The sequence below is a fragment of the Copadichromis virginalis genome, linkage group LG8, assembly GCF_057382275.1.
Source record: "Copadichromis virginalis isolate Kocher_CV1m ecotype Utaka linkage group LG8, C_Virginalis_male_GT1.1, whole genome shotgun sequence".
In the NCBI taxonomy this organism is placed as follows: domain Eukaryota; kingdom Metazoa; phylum Chordata; class Actinopteri; order Cichliformes; family Cichlidae; genus Copadichromis; species Copadichromis virginalis.
This window is the reverse complement of record NC_140625.1, coordinates 16,688,590-16,709,435: the sequence shown is the minus strand read 5'-3', so window position 1 is coordinate 16,709,435 and position 20,846 is coordinate 16,688,590. Positions and strand designations below refer to the sequence as shown.

General features: G+C 40.8%; 1 protein-coding gene and 1 long non-coding RNA gene across 4 annotated transcripts in view; one reads left to right on the top strand and one right to left on the bottom strand.

Moving 5' to 3' along the window:
- The first annotated feature begins 66 nt into the window (after nt 1–66).
- LOC146703119 (uncharacterized) lies at nt 67–1,886 on the top strand. Its single transcript, XR_014921963.1, has 2 exons — nt 67–393; nt 1,171–1,886. It is a non-coding gene; the product is annotated as an uncharacterized LOC146703119 (long non-coding RNA).
- A 1,633-nt stretch (nt 1,887–3,519) lies between these two features.
- Nucleotides 3,520–20,846, bottom strand: part of LOC146703118 (alpha-tectorin-like) — a 28,967-nt gene continuing 11,640 nt past the window's right edge. For all 3 annotated transcript variants that reach the window (XM_085466241.1, XM_085466243.1, XM_085466242.1), the window contains 14 exons: nt 15,359–15,759; nt 14,697–15,273; nt 14,019–14,602; nt 13,348–13,900; nt 12,655–13,253; nt 12,329–12,486; nt 11,778–12,178; nt 11,425–11,621; nt 5,208–5,603; nt 4,827–5,110; nt 4,477–4,751; nt 4,270–4,389; nt 3,910–4,094; nt 3,520–3,821 (listed from right to left, as the gene is read on the bottom strand). In XM_085466241.1, the coding sequence (XP_085322367.1) occupies nt 3,630–3,821; nt 3,910–4,094; nt 4,270–4,389; nt 4,477–4,751; nt 4,827–5,110; nt 5,208–5,603; nt 11,425–11,621; nt 11,778–12,178; nt 12,329–12,486; nt 12,655–13,253; nt 13,348–13,900; nt 14,019–14,602; nt 14,697–15,273; nt 15,359–15,759 (4,922 nt within the window). In that variant the 3' untranslated portion in view covers nt 3,520–3,629. The remainder of the gene's footprint in view (nt 3,822–3,909; nt 4,095–4,269; nt 4,390–4,476; nt 4,752–4,826; nt 5,111–5,207; nt 5,604–11,424; nt 11,622–11,777; nt 12,179–12,328; nt 12,487–12,654; nt 13,254–13,347; nt 13,901–14,018; nt 14,603–14,696; nt 15,274–15,358; nt 15,760–20,846) is intronic.

The window sequence follows — 20,846 nt, the reverse complement described above, 5'->3', positions numbered from 1 at the left end:
CTTCACTGAGTGAAGAAATTGCACATTTTTGCTAAATATGCAGAAATAAATGCACACCCATTAGGGCTGGGACAACGCGTCGACGTAATCGATTACGTCGACGCAAAAAATACGTCGACGTAAAAAAATCTGCGTCGATGCGTCGTCACTTTCAAAAAAAGACATGGCGGCAGCGAGTAGCGGAATCATGAGTGAGGCAGTTGCAGTCAACTTAAATCACTCCACCCGAACACGCAGTTCTACAGTATGGGGATATTTTAACAGAAAAGGAAGTGATTCAGTCGTTTGCCGGCTTTGTGAGGTGGAAATGGCCTATCATAAAAGCACGACGGCTATGCACCAGCACCTCAAACGACGGCATCCAGGAGCAGCTTCTGCAAAGGACAAACCACCGTAAGTTTTCAACTTTTTTACTAACGCTAGTTTTTACCCGTTAATTCATCCAGACCGCCCCCCCCCCCCCCCCCCCCCACGTAGACGTACACTCACTCATAGACACAGATAAACACCCAACCTCCGTAAATGCAAAACTCATTTAAGCTGCTGAGCAGTAACATATAGCAGCTGCTGTTGTTATTGTTTTTTTTTTTGTGGCCCATGCTGGCAAAATGAGTCTGAATGCACGCAGGCTGATTATCAGAATCGGCGAAAGACAAAAATGTGAGACAGCGAATTGGCCGCAGGAGAAATGTTAACAAGGATAATGCACCACCTGCTAAACATAGCCGTCGTGGACACTGTTACAACATTGTTAAAGTGCTTGCAAAAGCAAAATGACAATGAACTCTTGATTTGTCAAATTTAATGTGTTTCATCCTATTTGAACGCTGTTTTTATACATTATGCTTCTCCAGCTTGATCTTATAAGTCAAAGTTATGCCATCTAATGACTAGAAAGCAGTGCACCAGTAAAGGTGCCATCAGCTATGGCTGTTTAAACATTATCTTTTCCAGCCATCATGATTACTGCATATCATATGTTCAACATTGGGGATTATTATTAACCTCTTACTGTTATGCTATGAAAGCACATGGCATAACAGTGTGTGTGTATCTATCTATCTAGCTCAACCAGATCCTTATCAAATTATTTTGATATTATGCTTTCCATATAATTATTTTGTAATTATTCGAATTCATCTGTGTGCTGTGTGTGATTTATGATTTCAGGAATAAACAGAAAAGTCTGGAGGACTACTGTCAGAGAAGAAGTACACCATGCACCCCCCAGGAGGTGGCTGTACTTACTGAGAGCGTCTTAGCTATGATTTTAAAAGACAAGAGACCACTTGCTGTGGGTGAGGGATTCAAAGAAATGCTGACCACTTTCCAACCAGGTTACACTCTGCCGTCTAGGCGTCATTTTACAAGCATGATGGAGAGAAAGTATGAAACTTCAGTGGAGAAACTAAGGAATGAACTAAAAAAAGCCACATCCAAAATCTCCCTTACCACTGATGCTTGGACAAGTCTGGTCACAGAGTCCTACTTAGGGGAAACTTGTCATTTCATTATTTGTTCAAAGACGCCATTGCTGCTGTTTGTATATTATTAATTTTTTGCTATGATTTCCTTTGTTATATTTGTTTTGCAAAACATTTAATTTTTTGTTAAAAACAGAAGATTGTAGTACAATGTTATTGTGGATTTTGTTTTGTGAAGGAAGAGCACTTTTTGGCAGAAAGCAAAGTGAATATTACATTTTGTTTGTTTAAAGACACCATTGTTGCTATTTATTTGAAATGTTTTGTTAACTTTTCCTTAATTTTATATATGTTTGCACATTTCATTTCTTGTTAAATGCTATCTCTATTGTATTGATTGTACGACCTCTACAACTTTATTTTGCAATTTTTTTATTTTTTATTAAAAGGTCTTCAAATGAATAGATTTGTGTTTTTCATTTATATACATAAATTAATAAATGTGAAATTGCTATACAAGTCAAATAATGGGGAAAAAATCGTTAATCGAATCGAATCGAAATCGAATCGGATTGAAAAATGAATCGTTAGATTAATCGATGCATCGAAAAATTAATCGCTAGATTCATCGATTAGGAAAATAATCGTTTTGCCCAGCCCTAACACCCATACAATTTATGGTAAACTGAGCTGCCTTGTATGAACATATGTTGAAGTTGCCTTGTTCTAATGTTTTCTCTGAGGCTGCTGTGCCATTTGGAGCAAAAATGAATATAAAGTTTACAGCATATCTTGTCACTGGAAATTGTTTGCACTGCTTATATTATTTACTGTAGGCATTGGTGAAAAAAGCTTGATGTTGCGAAAAACTGAAATTTGGAAAAAATTTTGTTTCCTGTTGAAAATACTAAAATTTGTATATTTATTTATTTTTGTTTGTCTGATAGCATTTATTTATAAAATAAATCAGACATTTACTCGCTACTTGAGTAGTCTTTTCACCAAGTACTTTTTTACTCTTACTTGAGTAATGTTTTTGAAGACTACTTTTCACTTTTACTTGAGTAATAATATTTTAAAGTAATGCTACTCTTGAGTACAATTTTTGGATGCTCGACCGACCTCTGGTCAGAACATGCTATATCATGCTTGTGTAACTAGCGAAACTAGCGAGCTAACTTCCGCTAACTTCCTGCTAACTTCTAACTCCGTTAAATGTAATAAATTCTGTTTTCATGGATGCCTGTATGTTAAACTTCATAGTTACACCTGATAAAGCAGCAATGCTAATCGTTTTATTAAAGATGAAAGAATTTAGACAGCTTTTAACTCTCAGTGATGCTGCAGTGTTTGTTTGACTTTGGGACCTGAAGGGCCGGAGTTTAGGACCCAGATTACTCCCAGATTTACGAGCACCTTAGTCCGACAAATACAGCAATAATGATGGCCCCCTTGAATGTTCTACAAAAAAATGTTCTTTGCTGTGTATCTGACGGACAAACACCAAACCAGTGAAGCTGCACCATTTTAAAAAAAAAAAATTCTGGTTCATCCATTTCACTCAACAATCCGCTTTCCACCTCTTCATTCTCCGTTGCGGCCGTGCTTTTTTGGCCATGTGTGTATGAAAAACAAAGGCACCGCGCATGCGCGTTTTACCCATATTCTATCGTGATATTTCATCTATTTCCATTTCTAAATTTCTGTTTCTGGTCAAAGGGAAGTGGAAGCCAGGGTCCCAGTAGGGTATCATCCTTAAATGATAATGGCCCAGACCAGATACAAGTCTCTTGTTTACAATGCTACAGGAAAACATGATAAAACAAGATGTTTTCAGGATTTGGAATTCATAAAGTGGTCAGGTGTGTGTGCAATCTGTAGCAAAATATATACAAAAATATGTAACACAAATGAGGGGAATACACAGTTAATGCATTAATAGAAAAGCACTCTAACTCTTAAGTAAACAGCAGTACAAAGATAGGGTGATACAGCCTAGAAGAAATTACATATAAAAGCATTCAACCACCAATTAGAACATATTGCAGATAGCAATTGGAAATGATCAAAACAAATTGAGGTGACAGAGTCGGTGTACAAAAAGCACAATAGAACAATGTTTTTATTAAACAAAGACAGGGTAAAATGATAATGATTCACATGGTCATTTAGTAGTGAAGACAAACACTGAGATTTCTATAAAGTTCAGCGAGCTATGTACCTTTGGAAAAGTAGCAACCACAATGTCATATAACCAACATCCATAGACAGTGCCTGGGTCAAAGGATAGTCACAGGAGAAATGCAGGTGGATGCTCTTCTCACGACTTACGAGGCCATCATGAGGGTCCACATCCCCGCTGATGGTGTTCTCATAACTGAAGTGGGTCCCGTTGCTCTTAAGAGTAAGAAGACAAAACATTTTAGGCATACATTCAAAAATTAAAAATGCTGCCCAGAAGCTTCCTTCAATGTACTAATTTCACCCTCAGCATTGTCCCACAAAGCTGGTCATCATTGTTGAAGTGGAAAACCAGTCGACCCTCCTCAAGAGTCCCGTTGCAGGATTCATCTCGAAGATGGAGGGCATCAGAGTGGAAGCCGGCCTCAAACAGCTGACAGCGGGACAGAGATATGGTGCCAGACCTACCGACACAAGTGATGGACGAGTCTAAGAAGGAGAGAGAAACACAATCTGACTCGTTATAGCATGATATTTTTTAAAGCTGAGTCATCAATACTAATTTGGCTGATAAGACATTTGTTGACTTGACTGCTTAATATAAAGGCTGACTAATGCAATAAATACACTACAGATACTGCTGAAGGTTTTAGTTAGCCCGCACCGTAGCTCTCATTGTTTGGCCGATGGTGGTGCTCATTACAGAAGCAGCCATAGACACCGTCCTTCTCACCACACCACTCGTGCTCTGTGCAGTCCAGCTTTTCACAGGGGTCTGACTCCTCTGCAGACACAGAGAAAGGATCATCAGTGATGAATGGCAATGATTTAAATTTGTATTAAATGTCTTATTTGAGCAGTACAAACATACCACAATGCAAAGCAGAGCGCCAGTCAAGGATGTCTAGCCCCAGAACAGAGCAGGTTTTCTCATAGGCGGAGACAGCGGAACACAGCATGCCATTGGCTGGAGTGTAGAGGCAGAGGTCGTAGACACAGGAAGAGAAAAATGGCTGGGGGTCAGAGTGCAGGTGGCAGGTGCTGAATGGGCCAGTAGTGTTGGTGATGACACTGCAGAGTTGGGAATATTCTTCTCTAAAGGTACAGTCAATCAGTCCATCATCATCTTCATCAGTGGAGCCACATCTGGAAAAGACAAATCATACTGCCATCAGCTACTGCCTTGTTGAAGCATCAATAGTGATTTCCATTGCAACTCACCCTGGTTGGCTGGTGGGTGACTTCCAGCTGTGCCCAAAATAATTATCGTTTTGTGCCAGTGTGCCATTGGGTAAGACTTTGTCATCTGAAGGATCATTGTTAGAGTTTCCACACATCCCTGTGACTCTGTCATGACGGTTTTGGCCCAGTCTGACCAGTAAAGTGCTCTGACCATCAAACTGGACTAGCAAGTCAGAGGCATCAACCACTATGTAGCTTCCCTGCCTTACCACCTGAGCTAAGATTCCCACTGTGGTGGGAAGAGAAGCATCATTTCCATTTACCTGAGAGGACAAGAGATGCAATAAGTGTGTGTTGTTACTTTTGTGCAGATTAGACAAAGTAGAATGCTGTTCATCTTAAAAGTGATAGATAGTTTACCGTTACTCTTTTATTGGGTCCAATCCTGATGTGCACACTTTCTGGATGATTTGAGAGGTATATGTCCACTGCAGACACAAATGATACACGATTGTTTCCACGGTGATTGTTGGTGGCTATCACCTGAAACTGTGTTTCGTTAGTGCCATGGTTTGTGCTCTCAGCAATGATGTAGGAGCAAGTTCCCTGGAAATGAGCCACTGCTCCATCAAAGGTGATGTAGTGTGGATCCCCCCACACTGTGCAGGTGGACATGGCATCGTAACAGCCCAGCTGGCCATCTCTGATGGAGCACTGCTGTTCAGGAGTGCAAGATGCAGCAGAACATCGCAGGTCATTTGGAGCGTGACATTCACATCTCTGGGAGCAACCGTCTGTCCAGAAGGACTCGCCAGCCTGTGAATCACACAGAGGTGGGTCGCTTATCCAAAAATTGTACTCAAGTAAGAGTATCATTACTTTAAAATATTATTACTCAAGTAAAAGTGAAAAGTAGTCGTCAAAAAAGTTACTCGAGTAAGAGTAAAAAAGTACTTGGTGAAAAGGCTACTCAAGTACTGAGTAAGTAGCGAGTAACTAGGGCTGGGTCTCGTCACTGATTTCTAGAATCGATTCAATTCCGATTCACAAGGTCCCGAATCGATTCGATCCACGATTCGATTTAATTCGATTCGATTTGATTTAAATCTGGGAAACTTTGACAGTCAGAAATATTATAATTCAGATCAGTACATTTACATATTTTTGTATCAATAAAAAGGAAGCTGACACACGCAAGACTTTATCAAAGGTGTGAGCGCCACAGCAGATGCCTTTGTGTCAAAGTAACTGAAGATAAAACACAGAAAAACATGAAGGTGATTTTCCTGGCCTGGGATTTTATAAAAATATTCTGCAGTACATCAAAAACGAAAGAAAACCATTAATCAACATATGAACATTACCTCTGACATTACAGCGGTTTTATTAGAGACACGGCTAAGCGTTTTGCATTTTGAATAATTTTAAAAAGTTTAAATTTGTTCAGTATTGAACAGCAGAAATGAGGTTTTCTTTTCGGAAGAATGTAAAAGGGAAAAAAACAGCAGCCGACAGCGCTGTAAACAACAGTAGACTTGTGCGTAACAAGCAAGCGAATAATGAAGAAAGGGAAACTGTTCTTGAAGAGAGAGAGAGAGGGAGAGAGAGAGCTGCGCATCGCGATGGAAGCAAAACAGTAAAAGTCAGAGTGAATTCATGACGATGTTTATGTGAAGCGTTTGGATCTTTTTTTGCTGCTGGTTCGGTCAATATTGTTTGGAGAGAGATCAAACTAACAGCTTTAGAATCAGCGCATAAAGGGCGTGAACACAAAGCACGGACCCGCCCACAGATCAAAATCAGCGAGCTGTCGGCTCTCAGCCCCGACCGTGAGAAAGGCAACATCTAACTAATTCTGATCCGCAGGTCGCGCTGTGTGTTTAAGTCTATGTGCAGAATCCCTGTACCTGCTCTCATTTACTGTCTTAACTGTTTGGTGGTTCTTGAAATTTTGTGAGATGTCAGCTGAGATTCTGGCATTTTGGGCAAAATAAATTTATATTAAAAAATCGATTCAGGATTTTAATGAATCGATTTTACGTTATCCAAGCCAGAATCAATTTTAATCGATGAATCGATTATAAAAACCCACCCCTACGAGTAACTGTTTGTCTGATTTATTTTATACATAAATGCTATGAGACAAACAAAAATAAATAAATATACAAATTTTAGTATTTTCAAAGGGAATATATGTAAAAAGATCCACAAAATAAGGCACAACAATTCTAATTTCAAGATTTCAGTTTTTCACAATGTAAATCTTTTTCAAGCAAAACCCACAGTAAATATATTCGCATTTACAGCAGCCTCAGAGAAAACATTAGAACGAGGCAACTTCAACATAACAGACTACAGCTGATGCGCCAGAATGTCATACTAGGGGTGGTTCTTTTAAATACAAGAAGGGATTAAGTAAATCAGAAACAAATGACACAGAGATGCAACAGATATAATCAGGAAGTTTATTCCCAAGGCGGACAGCAGGAATTAAAAAAAAACAAAAAAACAAAAAAAACAAAACACACACACACACAACACATCCCTGCTAAAATAGACATTCTAACAAAAGTATAAAATGTTCTTTGTATACTAAAATACCCTGAAGTATAGACAGTGGATTAACACAATGTAATATGTAAAAACGTAAAAACTACACTCACAAATAAACATTGAAATCAGAGTAAAACTAATTATAAAAGACAAATACAAATTTCCACTATGTGGATGTACATATGTGTATGGCTCACTTTACCATAAATTGTTTCTTCAGTAAGTGAAATGATGGTTCAGCTTCAGCAGCAGTTGGCTCTCAAGGTTCTTGCTGTGAAGCTGTGACCGTTTGGCAGTGAACAGGAGTCCTGCATGACTAAAAAGTCTCTCACAGGCTGCAGATGCAGGAAGAGCTGTATTGACTTTGATCAACAGCTTCTTGATCTGAGGAAAGCTATGCAATACATCCACACCTCCAGTGAATGGACATGAAAGGTACCTCTCCAGCTCCACTGCTTCTGGCTTTCCTGACCTTATGGATCCATCATCTTTGTCGGTTAGGCTGCTGTTTGTGCTGGCCTCACCCAGCTCTGTGTCTAGGTGACGTCTGATGAAGTGGAGACCTGTGGAAAGATGTATGGTTTTCAAAAAAATTAGGTCTGGTCATTATAGTGCTGTATACACTGCCAAGCTGCAGATGTTTGTTTGGAGCTAGCCTCCAAAAGCTGGCCGTACACTGTGCGATTTTTGGCACATTTTGAGACGATTTTTCAGCCGTGCAACCGTTTTGGGGATCGGCCCGTGTCTTGCCCTTAATCGTGTGTGCATCGTGTAGTATACATGGGGTAACGAAAAGCAGTTAACACCTCACGACCAGCTCCCAATCATCAATCGTATGGTCGCATGATAATTAAACCAGTTTGAAATCCTGTCGCCTATCACACTGCGCACACACAAACACAGAAATGAAAGAGAAAAGGTGGAGCAGCACGGCAGTGCAGCGTGTGATCTGGACACAAGAGATGGAGGCAAGCTCATCCCAGTACATAAGCATAGAGCTGCCACCCAGGCAAAAGAAAAATAGAGCTATATCATGTTATAACGTAAAACGTTTATTGTTCTAACAATATACTTTTCATGTTCGTGCAATATACCTTTCATGTTTGAACAATATAATATCACGTTCATACAATATAATATTTATATTGTACGAACGTGATAATTATGTATTAGGGCTGGGCGTATATCAAGTTTTTTAAAAATATCAATATATTTTCATACGAGATATAAGATGTGACAATATCGTTTATATCGATATAGCCTATGTTACGTTATAATTATACTTGTGGAGCCGCAGGTTTGCCTCTCTTTCGTCCACTTTTGTCTCTACGCAACGTTACTCGGCCTCGCCTCTCCTTCACTGAACACAACTCCGCCTCCCCCATAGCTTCACCTGCAGGCAATGACAAGATGAAAGCGGAAAATCTCCGTTAGCGAGTTACCGCGGATCGTCCCGTGCGTGGGGCTGGACGGCGTCAACGTGTTAGCTAGCTAACCACGCTAACGAGCTAACCGCGCTAACGACATGCAGCCCGGAGGAGCTGCACGGCCTAAAATCCTTTCATTTTCTCAAAACTGGACAGTGCGCCTTATGTATTAATTCTGGTTGTGCTTACTGACCGCGAACCGATTTTATGTGGTACACAGCGCTCAGCAATCTGTCAAAAAATGTTTTAATATGACTTTGCTAAGCTACGGAGCTGCACCGCTTGATGGATTGTTGGAGGATTACGGCTACCGGGGAGGAGCCTCGCGGAGTGATACGTACTGTGCTTCAACGTAATATTACCGTACTGTGTGTGTATAAGGACCATAAATGGCACCTGTTCAGAGACGTGGTGCAGCTGTGAAATCTGTCTCTTTGTTATTATGCTCAGCGTCTATTAGTTTACATTTTGACTGCACAATTGTGAGCTTTTTGTTATGCACAAAAACAACATTTTCTTTTATTTATGGACCATGATTATTTAATAAATGCTGATAATTTATTTTTAAGTAATTTCTTCATGTACATCTACGCTGTATGTAAATAAAAGTGCCCGTGTGACATCTGGGACACAGTGTGACTAAGAACTCTCTTTTTGTTCTTAACTTATGGCTTTAAAAAAAAATATCGAGATATATATCTTATATCGCCATCCAGCTAAAAAATATCGAGATATGAATTTTGGGTCATATCGCCCAGCCCTATTATGTATATTGTAATAACGTGATATTATATTGTTCAAACATGAAAGGTATATTGTTAGAACAATAAACCTTTCATGTTATAACGTGATATAGCTCTATTTTTCTTTTGCCCCGGTGGCAGCTCTACGCTTCCGTATCCGAGGCTTTTCAATGTGGCCTCACAAAATTATTGTGTCTGTAAGACAGAGAGAGGGAGAGCGAAGGACAGATTTTGTATGATAAGCTTCATGTTATGGACGCACAGTTTGAGCACTCAGGTCGCATCAGAGCATCAGGCCGTATAGTGTGAGACCCTGCATCGTGACCTATGAACTTCTAACCTCTGCGACTTATTTGTACAGTTTGAGCAGGAGCAGAATAACGAGACTGAAAAAAAATTGCACAGTGTTTGCCCAGCTTAATGCAAACTGTTTAAACTAAACAAGCTGCTGTTTCACATAATAAACCCCGTCAGTCGCAGTATTGCTTTCTGTTTTAACAGTTAAAGCAGTAGAGACGAGCTGTTTGCATGTGCGTTGAACTCCAGCGTCATTAACCAGGCTAGCTGTTAGCTTATAGCTCACGCTAGCTAACCAGCGAGCAGTTAAAAGGACAGCTGATGCTGCACAAAACACCCACAAACTTATCTCACTACAACGTAGCGCCGAAAATATGACTCGCAGCTCGAGCTAGACACAGCTGCTGTAACATAAGACTGACATCCAGCTAACCACAGCTAAAAAGATATTTAGAGAAAACTTACCGATTCCTCAGGTTACACGAATTGAGTTGTTTCACGCTGAAAAGTTGTTGTTTCGGCTCTCACTGAAGACATAGCTGTTCTTTTGTGCTGCTTTTAAGCGAAACATTCTTTGTATGTGAGGCCAAGGGTGTTCATCCTCTTCAGCTCTAGCGTAGACTCTGCCATCATATTTCTTCTTTCCGTGTGTCGCTACTTTGAAACGCTTCGACCGCCACGGTTTCAAACTGGTCATGTGACTGCATGGCCACATCTGATTGGTGAAAAAGTTACCGGAAACTCCACTGACGGCATGTTATCTAATGTGTTAAACTAATTTTTTTTTTTAAGTAACGAGTCGAATTTTGCAAATGTAGCGGAGTAAAAGTACCGTTTCTTCTTCATAAATGTACTCAAGTAAAAGTAAAAAGTATCGTGAAAAAAAGGTACTTAAAAAGGTACTTAAAAAGTACCTTTTTTTCAAAAACTTACTCAAGTAAATGTAACGGAGTAAATGTAGCTCGTTACTACCCACCTCTGGAATCACACCACACCAAATCATAGCCAAAATGATACAACAAATATAGATCTTAAAATACCATTTTGAAATTTTTTTAATTAATTGTAGGTGATTTAGTGTAGTAATTGCTAGATCACTGCAAACTGCAATTAATAATATACTAAATATTGCGACAGAGCAACCAGTTGTAACTGTTAATCTTTCTCCCACAGAGAAGACAGATGCTAAATGCTGAAATTTCAATAAATATGTGGAACAGAGTTGCATGAAAAATGTATTTAATCACGCTGATGTAGCTGTATAATCTTCAACTGATTGTTTAATGCATTCATTTATTTAGCAATAGCATTTTATTTTATTTTATTTTAAACTGCAGTTTAAAGAGTTAGAGCATCGTTCTGCCTTCAAACAAAGAAGAAGAATGCTGGTGGTTGAGGCAGGAAAGATTCCAGCATTATGGCAATATGGGAATGGTATCCTAATAAATTAAATCCTAAAATCATATTAGTGGGTTATTACCCTATTATTATCAGGTTAGTATATATGAAATGTACTCACTAGATCACAATTATTTGCTATGTCTCTATTTATATCTTCTTATCTCCACCTTGTTACCTCAATATTGTCATATTATTATTGACTTTAATATGTCTTACATCATAGTAGAATCCATCATACTGGCAGCCACAGCTTTCCACTGGGACACACCTGGTCCCACTCTTGATGAAGCCTTCATCACAGAAACATCCCTCAGAGCAGAACTGCTCACAGGTTTCATCAATGCTACTGGCACAGGTGTGGCCACAGTCAGTACCGCACAACTCATAATGGCTGTTGGCTGGACAGTCCAATGCTTAATAATGAGAAAAGCAAAAAATGGCAATAGTGAGACATACCACTTTTAATGTAATACAATCTGGATATAATGAGTGTTGTCAAATTAGTTAAGTGGTTAGCAAATTTCTTGTAAATTTAGATATAAATATAATAAAACAACATGTTGACTCACTGCAGGTGGTGTTCTCCCTCCACGGATAGATACGAACATTAGCAGACTGACAGGCACTGACATATGATTCAATGGCACTGCACATGAGATCGTGGCCTTGATTTCCTGACAAACATACGTCAAACAGACAGTCGTTGAAATATGGTGCCGGGTCCACCTCCTCGTGACAGAAACTGAAGGGCCCATCAGCTGCCTGTATCACGTCACACTGATCTCTAGCAGGCTGTTCATTGGTACACTGTGGACAGGAGGAGCCACAGCCATCATTGCACGTGTAGTTGCCTGGCACCTTCCAGGCTCTCCCAAACTCATCTGGAGATGTGACTATCGTTCCAGATGGTGTGTGAAAGTCATCATTTGGATTTCCATTGAAATTTCCACAAAGTCCACATATTTTTTCTCTGTTGATGACAATAGTTAACAATAGACCTTGTGTTAGTTTCATAAGGATAAATTATTAGTAAATAAATTATTTATATAGCTGGGATTATCCTGTTTTTTAAAGCATGTCAAACAATAAATACTGTAGCTTTGATGGGTGGGAAGTGTACCTGTAATTTGGTGGTACGGAGATAAACACTGCACTATATCCATTATAGGTAACACTCAAGCCGAAATTAGTGCTGGCAACTATACGAGATCCTGTTGCGTAGATAGAAACGTTACCTTCATTCAAGACAATAGGTAAATTTCTAGTTACTCCATTCACCTAGAAGAGATACGCAAAGAAAATCAGTGGGTAGTTTTTCTACTTTTTAATTGTTATTTTTTCTTTGACAGTAGTAAAAATATCCCTAAAACATGTAGCAGCCGTTTACTTCATGAATCTGAAATTATTCATTGCAGTCATCTAATCTGTAATATCATATCTACTTACTTGTACCAAACCTCTTCTGTCCCTTGACATATGCACGTCATAGCCCCACACATTCACAAAAACTTCAGCTACTGTTGAAAGTGGACGCCCATTCAATGCCTCATTCTTAGCTTCCACTGAAAACTGATTGAGCTCATCAGTGGCATTACAGAGGGTCACCAGAACATAGCGGCAGGTTCCTTGGAAGTCATAGGCCTTACGATCAAAGGTGATGTAGTGAGGGTCTCCAGAGGCAGAGCATGTGCCATGGGGGTTGGGATGGCAGCCCAACTCGCCCTCCACCACACGGCAGGACTCCTGGGGCCCACAGGAGTTGGGAGTACAGTGGACGTTCCCTGTATTTCCGTTACAGGTACACAAGCTCTGACATTCTTCACCATCCCAGAACTGCTCACCACCTTGGTGATAGCGTCCTTGATGATAGCATCCACAAGATGTTGGTGGAACGCACTGGTCACCATTGAGGATAAAACCATTGTTACACTGACAGCCCTCCTGGCACACAGTATCACAGGTGAAGGGGAAAGAGAGGCTGGGGCAAGCAGAAGGACAAGAGGTTCCACAGAGTTCATAATGGCTGTTTGACAGGCAGGTTAGTGCTGGAGAAAAACAAAAAGTTTAATATTAAAAAAAGAATTTTTAAATATTTGGAAATCATGGCTACAATTAACTGAAAAACAAGTGAATGCTTACCACAGCCAGTTGCATTTCTCCATTGTCCTAAGGCAACACCCTTCTGTTGACACATTAGTGCATAATCTCGTAGGACGTCACACAGAGTTGATGCTGGATTGTTAGAGCCCCTCATGATCTCCACACATACATCCACCTGCTGCCTTGGGTCAACCTCAGACCAACAGGGTACAAATGGCCCATCTGGTGAGCTGAGAATGCCACAGTACTGACTAGAATTGTAATTAGTTGTAGAATTTTGGTTCATGCTTTCGATGCAGTGAGCAGCCAGAGAGCCATCTCGCCAACTGTCTCCAAAGTCCTGAGAACTGTTGACCAGAACACCGTTGGGTGTATTGAAGTCATCATGTGGATGACCATTGTAGTCACCACAGAGTCCACCCAGGGAACCATTGTAGACACCAGGAGCAGTGACACGGACAAAGTGAGGCCAGACTATCTGCACAGTTACAGCAAAGGAGGTGCGAATGATAACACTGTAAATGCTGCTGTGGAAGATTTGGATGCGGTTGGATGGAGTGCTGAAAGGTAGCCTGATCAGCTGACCGTTAACCTGCAGGATCATCCAGTTTTTTGCAGTTAACAAGACTTAAACAGTATTGTGTCCGTGTACACATAAATAAATATTAAAGGAAGAACATATTTTTAAACCAAGTGTTCCATTCACTTACCTTCACTTTACTGTTCCTTGCCATCTCAATAGATACGTGTATCCCCTCTGCTTCAAAATGCAGAATTCGTGCAAAACCTTGCTGGCCTCTTGGCACTTTTTCTGCTGTCACCATGAAGTGTGGGTGACTGGACAGTCCCATAACTTTGGCAAGTGTCAATCGACACGCCCCAGGATATTGGTATGTCAGTCCATCAAATGTCTGATATGACCCTGGGCCTCTGATCCAGCATGTTTCATAGCTATTTGGTCTGCATCCTCTTTCTCCATCCTCCACCCTGCATGATTCAAGTGGGCCACAACCATGAGAGTGGCAAGTCATGGAGCCATAACTGCAGCTACAACGTCTCCCACAGTTTTCGTCTAGTATTACAGTTTGTCCAGAGCGGTAGTAACGGCCCTCAAAGCTGCAGCCACACTCAGCATGAGGGACGCAGACCCCACCACTGAGGATGTAGCCTGAATCACAGATGCAGCTTTCCTGGGGAGGTAGAGGGCAGTTATGGGTAGAGTTGGGATTAACACAGGTAGGTGGACATGCTGTGCCTTCAGACTCAAAGTGGCTGTTGGCTGGACATGGGATTTCTAGGCATAAGAGAAGAACATCGATCTTTACATCAGTGGAATTTTAATACAATAATATTTTGAAATAATGTAAAAACTAAAGTGATTAACATACCACAAAAGCCAGGTCTCCTCCAACTTGGTAGCTGAATACCACTTTGTTGACACTGACTTGCGTACACAGTTAAGGCTTGACAGAGAATAGGTCGGTACCCTTCTCCTACACAGAGATCATACACACAACTGTCCACAATGGACTGTGGAGGAAGTTGTTCATGGCAAGCAGCGAAAGGTCCAGAACTACTGCTGAGGATACCACAGTGGTCAGTGTTGCTGTACAGTGCTGTCTCTTCTACAGAGCAAACAGCACAGTCCAGCCCTCCGCACTGTGGCCCACAGCCAGGCTCATCATCTCCAGATGCTTGCCAGCTGTTAGCAAAAACCACATCAGAGCTCACAACCTCACCGTCACGAGTTTGAAAGTCATCTCTACGAATGCCATTGAAGTTTCCACAAAGACCGCATGTACCATTCTGGTAAGCGTAGGGCAAGCTGATCTGGACATAATGATTTGTGTCATAAGACACCACTAAACCAAAGTCAGTGCTGACAAACACAGAAAAACCTGACTCATAAACCTGCACGGTGCCATTGCTAAGGGAGAATGGAGTGGATGCAAAGTTCCCGTTAACCTGTAAAAAACCAGCAAATATATCAAGTGAGAAAAGTATATCTGGTCATAAAGTGTAGAATTTATCCAGAATCAAAATGACCAACCTTAGCCTGACCACGACGTCCTTTGACAAGTTCAATTGTGTCATTGTAGACATACACTTTCACCAGTCGTGTCAAAGAGACTCGAGTACTTCCTCTGTGCTCATTTTTGCCTTCTACTCTGTAGTAGGGCAGCCCACTATTACATTGCTCAGAGAGAACATAGGTGCAAGTGCCTTGGAAGTGAAACATTGTGTCATCAAAGGTGTAGTAATGGGGATCACCGCTTATGGTGCAGGTTCCTCTTGGCACTGTCTGACAGGAGAACTGGAAGGAAGCTGGCTTGCAGATCTGTGAAAAGGAGCATGGCTGGTTGCGGCACTGCAGGCCTGTTGAGGTACATGTGCACTTCTGGGCACAGGTACTGTCACTCCAGAATGAACCACCCAGCTGCACTAATTCACCTTAAAAAGAGTAAAAGGAAATGTCCCTTATGCCAAGTGTAAAATTTCCAGATATTTACATTCATAAAACCTTAGGAAAAAACTTTCACACCTCACATTTTTTCATATTGTATCAAATAACAACAGTAATTGCCTCAAGGCACTTTATATGAGTAAAGTTCCCAAAATAACAGCAGGTAAATCCCAACTGTTTTACAGCCCCTACCTTCATTAAGAAAAGATGGGCCCTGATTATACACGAGGAGAAGAATTTTAAGTTTGATTCTGAGAATTCTGAGAATTCTGCTCTGTCCTTTTAGTCCCTGCCAGTACAGCAGCATTCTGGAACAACTTAAGGCATTTCAGTGGGTTTTGGGGACAACCTGATAATAGCAAATCACAGTAGTCCATTCTTCAAGTAACAAATGCATGAACTAATTTTCTAGCATCACTCTGAAATAGAATTTTTCTAATTTTAGAGATACTGCATAAATGCAAAAAAAGCAATCCTGAATATGTGTTAAATATAAGCAGTGAAGGACATAACCTGGTCAAAAACAAAATTTCTGTTAGTGTTAAGGCCAAGGTAATCCCATCCAGAGTATGCATCTGGTTACACATCATGTTTGTAAGATTTTCATGGCTGAGTGCAATCAACTTAGTTTGATCTGAATTTAGAAGCAGGAAGTTGAAGGTTACCTGTGTTTTTATGTCTTTAAGACGTTCCCACAGTTTTGTCTTTTGGCTTCATTGACAGAGCTGGAGATCATCTGCATAGCAGTGAAAATATACGCAATGCCTTTGAAAGATACTGCCTAGGAGAACCATGTATAATGTACACAGAACTGGTCCTAGCACAGAACCTGTGGAACTCCATAATTAACCTTAGTGTGAAGACAACTCCCCATTTACATGAGCCAACTGGAGTCTATTAGATAGACATGATTCAAACAAGAGCTTAATTGCTATGGCCTGCTCTAATCTCTGCAATAAAATACTGTTGTTATTAATCGCTCCGCTGAGGTCTAGCAGCACAAGTACAGAGATGAGACCACTGTCAGAGGCCATCTGCAACTTTCACTAAAGCTGTTTCCATACTGTGATGAGCTGTAAATCCTCAATGAAATATATGACAATGCACTTTGATTAAGCAGACTAAACACATGCAATAACAATAATATGTGTAAAATGGGAATGGGCAATAAAAGTGTAAATTATTATTCTGTGAAATAACTATTCAAAAAATGTTCCAGGAGCAGTGGTGTGTGATGTGCATCACAATTGTGTCTCTTCTGTATATAGGTCAGCTCTCATTGCACAACATCAACCTACTTAGATAAAGAACAGGTATGTAGCTTACTGGTGTAGTGCCAAGTCACTCTTTATTGCTTCAACAACAAGTTGACCTTCACCTAACCCAATGATTCCTGGCCACCAAAGTACAACTGGTGCAGGATTCATATTTACATATTTAAGGTAATGTGCAATGTACTGAGAAACCTCATCCACTTCATTTTTCATTGTCTGCTTAGCATGCAATGCTTGTATTGAAATATGGAACTTTTCAAACACCAGTGCAGACGCCACTAAATCAGTTATCAGTGGACATATCCTGAGCGTGGGAGATAGTTCCTTATGTCATGGAACGGACATATTATAGTGGTTTAAGAAGAGTTACTAACCACCTAGTGCTAAGTAAGCAGAATGTCTTTTTTGTAGAGGAAGTGGTCCACAGGAAGTAGTGTGCTCTTTAGCTGCTGCAGTGAAAAAAATTGTAATCTGATGGCAATCTCTGCAATCCTGGTGTTAAAGTCCACAATATCAGCTTCATCCGTAAGTTCCTATATATTTAATGTGTATTAGTAAGTTTTGACACTATTTTGAGTTAAATCATATGGAAGCAGGTAGATGCTTGTATTTTTCAGCAGATGCTTCATTTGTGGTCATGTATCTTTCATTAGAGCAATGTTATTCTCCCAGTGTAATGGAACATGTCTTCATTGTGTATTTTGCATTCCTTTTCTTTGTACAATCTTACAAAAAAGAGAGAGAGAGAATTTATTTTCATCATTAAATCCTGCCAAACACAACAAGGGGCCTGTTTCTTGGAGGATGAAGTGCTTGGAATAAAGAATGTTAAGCTAGCTGTATAGCTAAAATTCCATTGCCTGCAACAAACTTTAGTGAGGACAGCATAGTAAAAGGATGACCACTCAACGTGGAAGTTAAAAAGAGTGAAGTATTGTCAGTCTGCATCACACTGCAATGGAGGCCACAAGCGCCTCAACACTAGCTTCAAAGGAAGACAGAGCTGAAGGCTCACGAGATGAAGTTGAATCGGGGTCTATTTATTCTCGCCACAGCTCAAAGAGGTCACACTCATCAGCAAGCTCCAGAGTAAGCTATGAAGCAGCCAGGGCGCAAGCCAAAGCAGATGCAACGAAAACCAGAATAGCATTCACGGAAAAGGAAGGTGAACTGAGAGTTGAAAAGGCCAGACTAGAAGCCAAGAAAGATTACATTAATCTACAGAAAGAGGCTGAGGCTGCCCAAGCTGAAACTGAGGTGTTGGAGGCAGATGCAGGAGATGTGAACGAATTCAACAACAAAGAATTTGACTTTCTGCCCTTGCCAGAGTGTGCATTGAAAAGGACTGATCACTATGTTACACAGCACACACAAGAACAATTCCCACAAGAACCCAAAGTAGAGAATGATTCAACTTTACCGCCAACATCCACTCCGTTTCCAAGCTACAATCAGAATGCACAGCCCCAGCTCGTCGACAACGGAGCCAGCTTCTCTCAAAATAATGCTCAGCCACTCCATATGAACTTTCCACAGCAAGAAGATGAGCGCTACCAGCGCAGGGTACTGACCGACAACCGACCACATCCAAACAGCTCCCACAATAATGACTCATCTACAGATCTTGCCAAGTACCTTGCTAAATCCCAGCTGGTTTCTTCACGCCTAACGAAGTTTGATGACTTACCCGAACATTATGAAGCCTGGAGAGAAGCGTTCATCAACACAATCGAAAGTCTGAGTCTATCAGCGAGTGAAGAAATGGATCTGCTTTTCAAATGGCTGGGTAAAGAATCTGGTGAGCATGCAATCAGAATAGAGTCTGTGAATACCGGACAGCCTAAGGTGGGACTTAGAATGATCTGGGAAAGACTAAATAAAAAATATGGTGCTCCAGAGGTGATAGAAAGAGTTCTCTTTTGTAAACTTGAGAGTTTTCCGAAGATCCACAACAGAGAGTGTCAAAAACTACAAGAACTGGCTGACTTGCTTACTGAACTTGACGTTGCTAAACGAGAGGGTTACCTGCCAGGTTTAGCCTATCTTGATACATCAAGAGGTGTGCAGACAATTGTGGAAAAGCTCCCTTTAAATCTCCAAGACAAGTGGCTGTCACATGGGTGCAAATACAAGAGAGATCATCATGTTGCCTTTCCTCCTTTCTCCTACTTACTACTTAAAAAATTCATCTGCAGAGAGGCTGAAGAGAGAAATGATCCCAGTTTTAACTATCCAGATCTTTTCACAAATTCTTACAGAAAAGAAAAGTAAAATCAAGTGAGATCTGTCTCCGTGCACAAGACAAACATATCTATGGCTTTGGAGCGCAAAATAGGAAATCCAGAGAAGCTATGCCCCATGCACCACAAGCCTCATTCTCTTCAAAAATGCAGAGGTTTTCGAAAAATGCTCCTGGAAGAGAGGAAAAGGTTCTTAAAGGAAAACAACATATGTTTTTGCTGCTGCGTCTCTACGACTCATCAAGCCAAATCTTGTGAGGCTACCGTTAAATGCGGAGAATGTGACAGTGATAAACACATTTCCACTCTGCACCCCAGACCAGCTTCACGCTACTTCCTCGACAGAGAATGGGGGGGAGAGGTCGGACACAGAGGCACAGAGTGTCACATCCAGATGTACCCAGGTATGTGGGGATGGGTTTCAAGGCAAATCCTGCTCAAAGATCTGTCTGGTGAATGTGTACCCAAATGGCCACCAAGAGCAATGGCAGAAGATGTATGTCATTTTAGATGACCAAAGTAATGTTTCACTGGTCAGATCTGAGTTTTTTGACATGTTTGGTCTCAAGGGAGCAGCCATGCCATACACACTGAAAACCTGTCCAGGCATCACAGAAGCATCTGGGAGAAGAGCCCACAGTTTTATGATAGAATCGTTGGATGGGAAAACTTACCATTCCCTTGCCTGCACTTATAGAGTGTAATGATATCCCAAACAACAGGTCAGAGATACCCACACCCAAAGCTGCATGTCACCACCATTATCTTAAAAGAGTGGCAAATAAGATTCCAGCGCTTGACCCAGATGCAGACATTCTTCTTGCATAGAAGATGCTCACAACACGCCTACAGTAAGTGCTATGAAAACCTGCATCCTGGAAAATGGCAGACCAAGTCACTTTGCCACGTGTGAGAATAAGATAAAGGTGAAAGAAAATCCTAATGGCAAAGATGAGAGAAAGAGAACCCCATCCAATGGAGACATCCAAAATGCATCGACGGTGACTAAACTTGGAGAAACAGTTTTCAATGCCACAGAAAATGACAACCTGCTAGCACACTCCATTGAGGATTCAGTCTTCCTACAGATCATGGAAGATGAAGTCTTCCAGGATGAGACAAAAAGCTGGGTTGTGTTAAGAAATAAATATATATTCTTAATGCTTATTTGCTGATTAGATTGTTTTATGAGAGGCCCAGACTTGACTAGGTCACAGGCTGACAGGAAACTGCATGTTTTTGCAGTATATGAGGAGCAGACAGAGAGTGAAACTAAGTTCAGACGAGGGGTGACAGGTTGCCCTGGCAACAGACCTCAGAAAGGGGAAGTTATTGCAAGCTGCACAGGAAGTAAGACACAAGGAAAAGAGGAACTGAGTAGAAGGAGTTGGGTGTATTGAAACTGTGTGTGGCGTCTGAAGTACTAAAATAACACCTATATGAGACTCATCTTGAGCTTCTAATGTTAGAGATTCTGCAACTGGCTTTGGGCTGTGCAGGGCTCTCTCTTCCGGAAGATGATTGAATAAAAAATATACAAATGTTTTGACCACTCTGAGT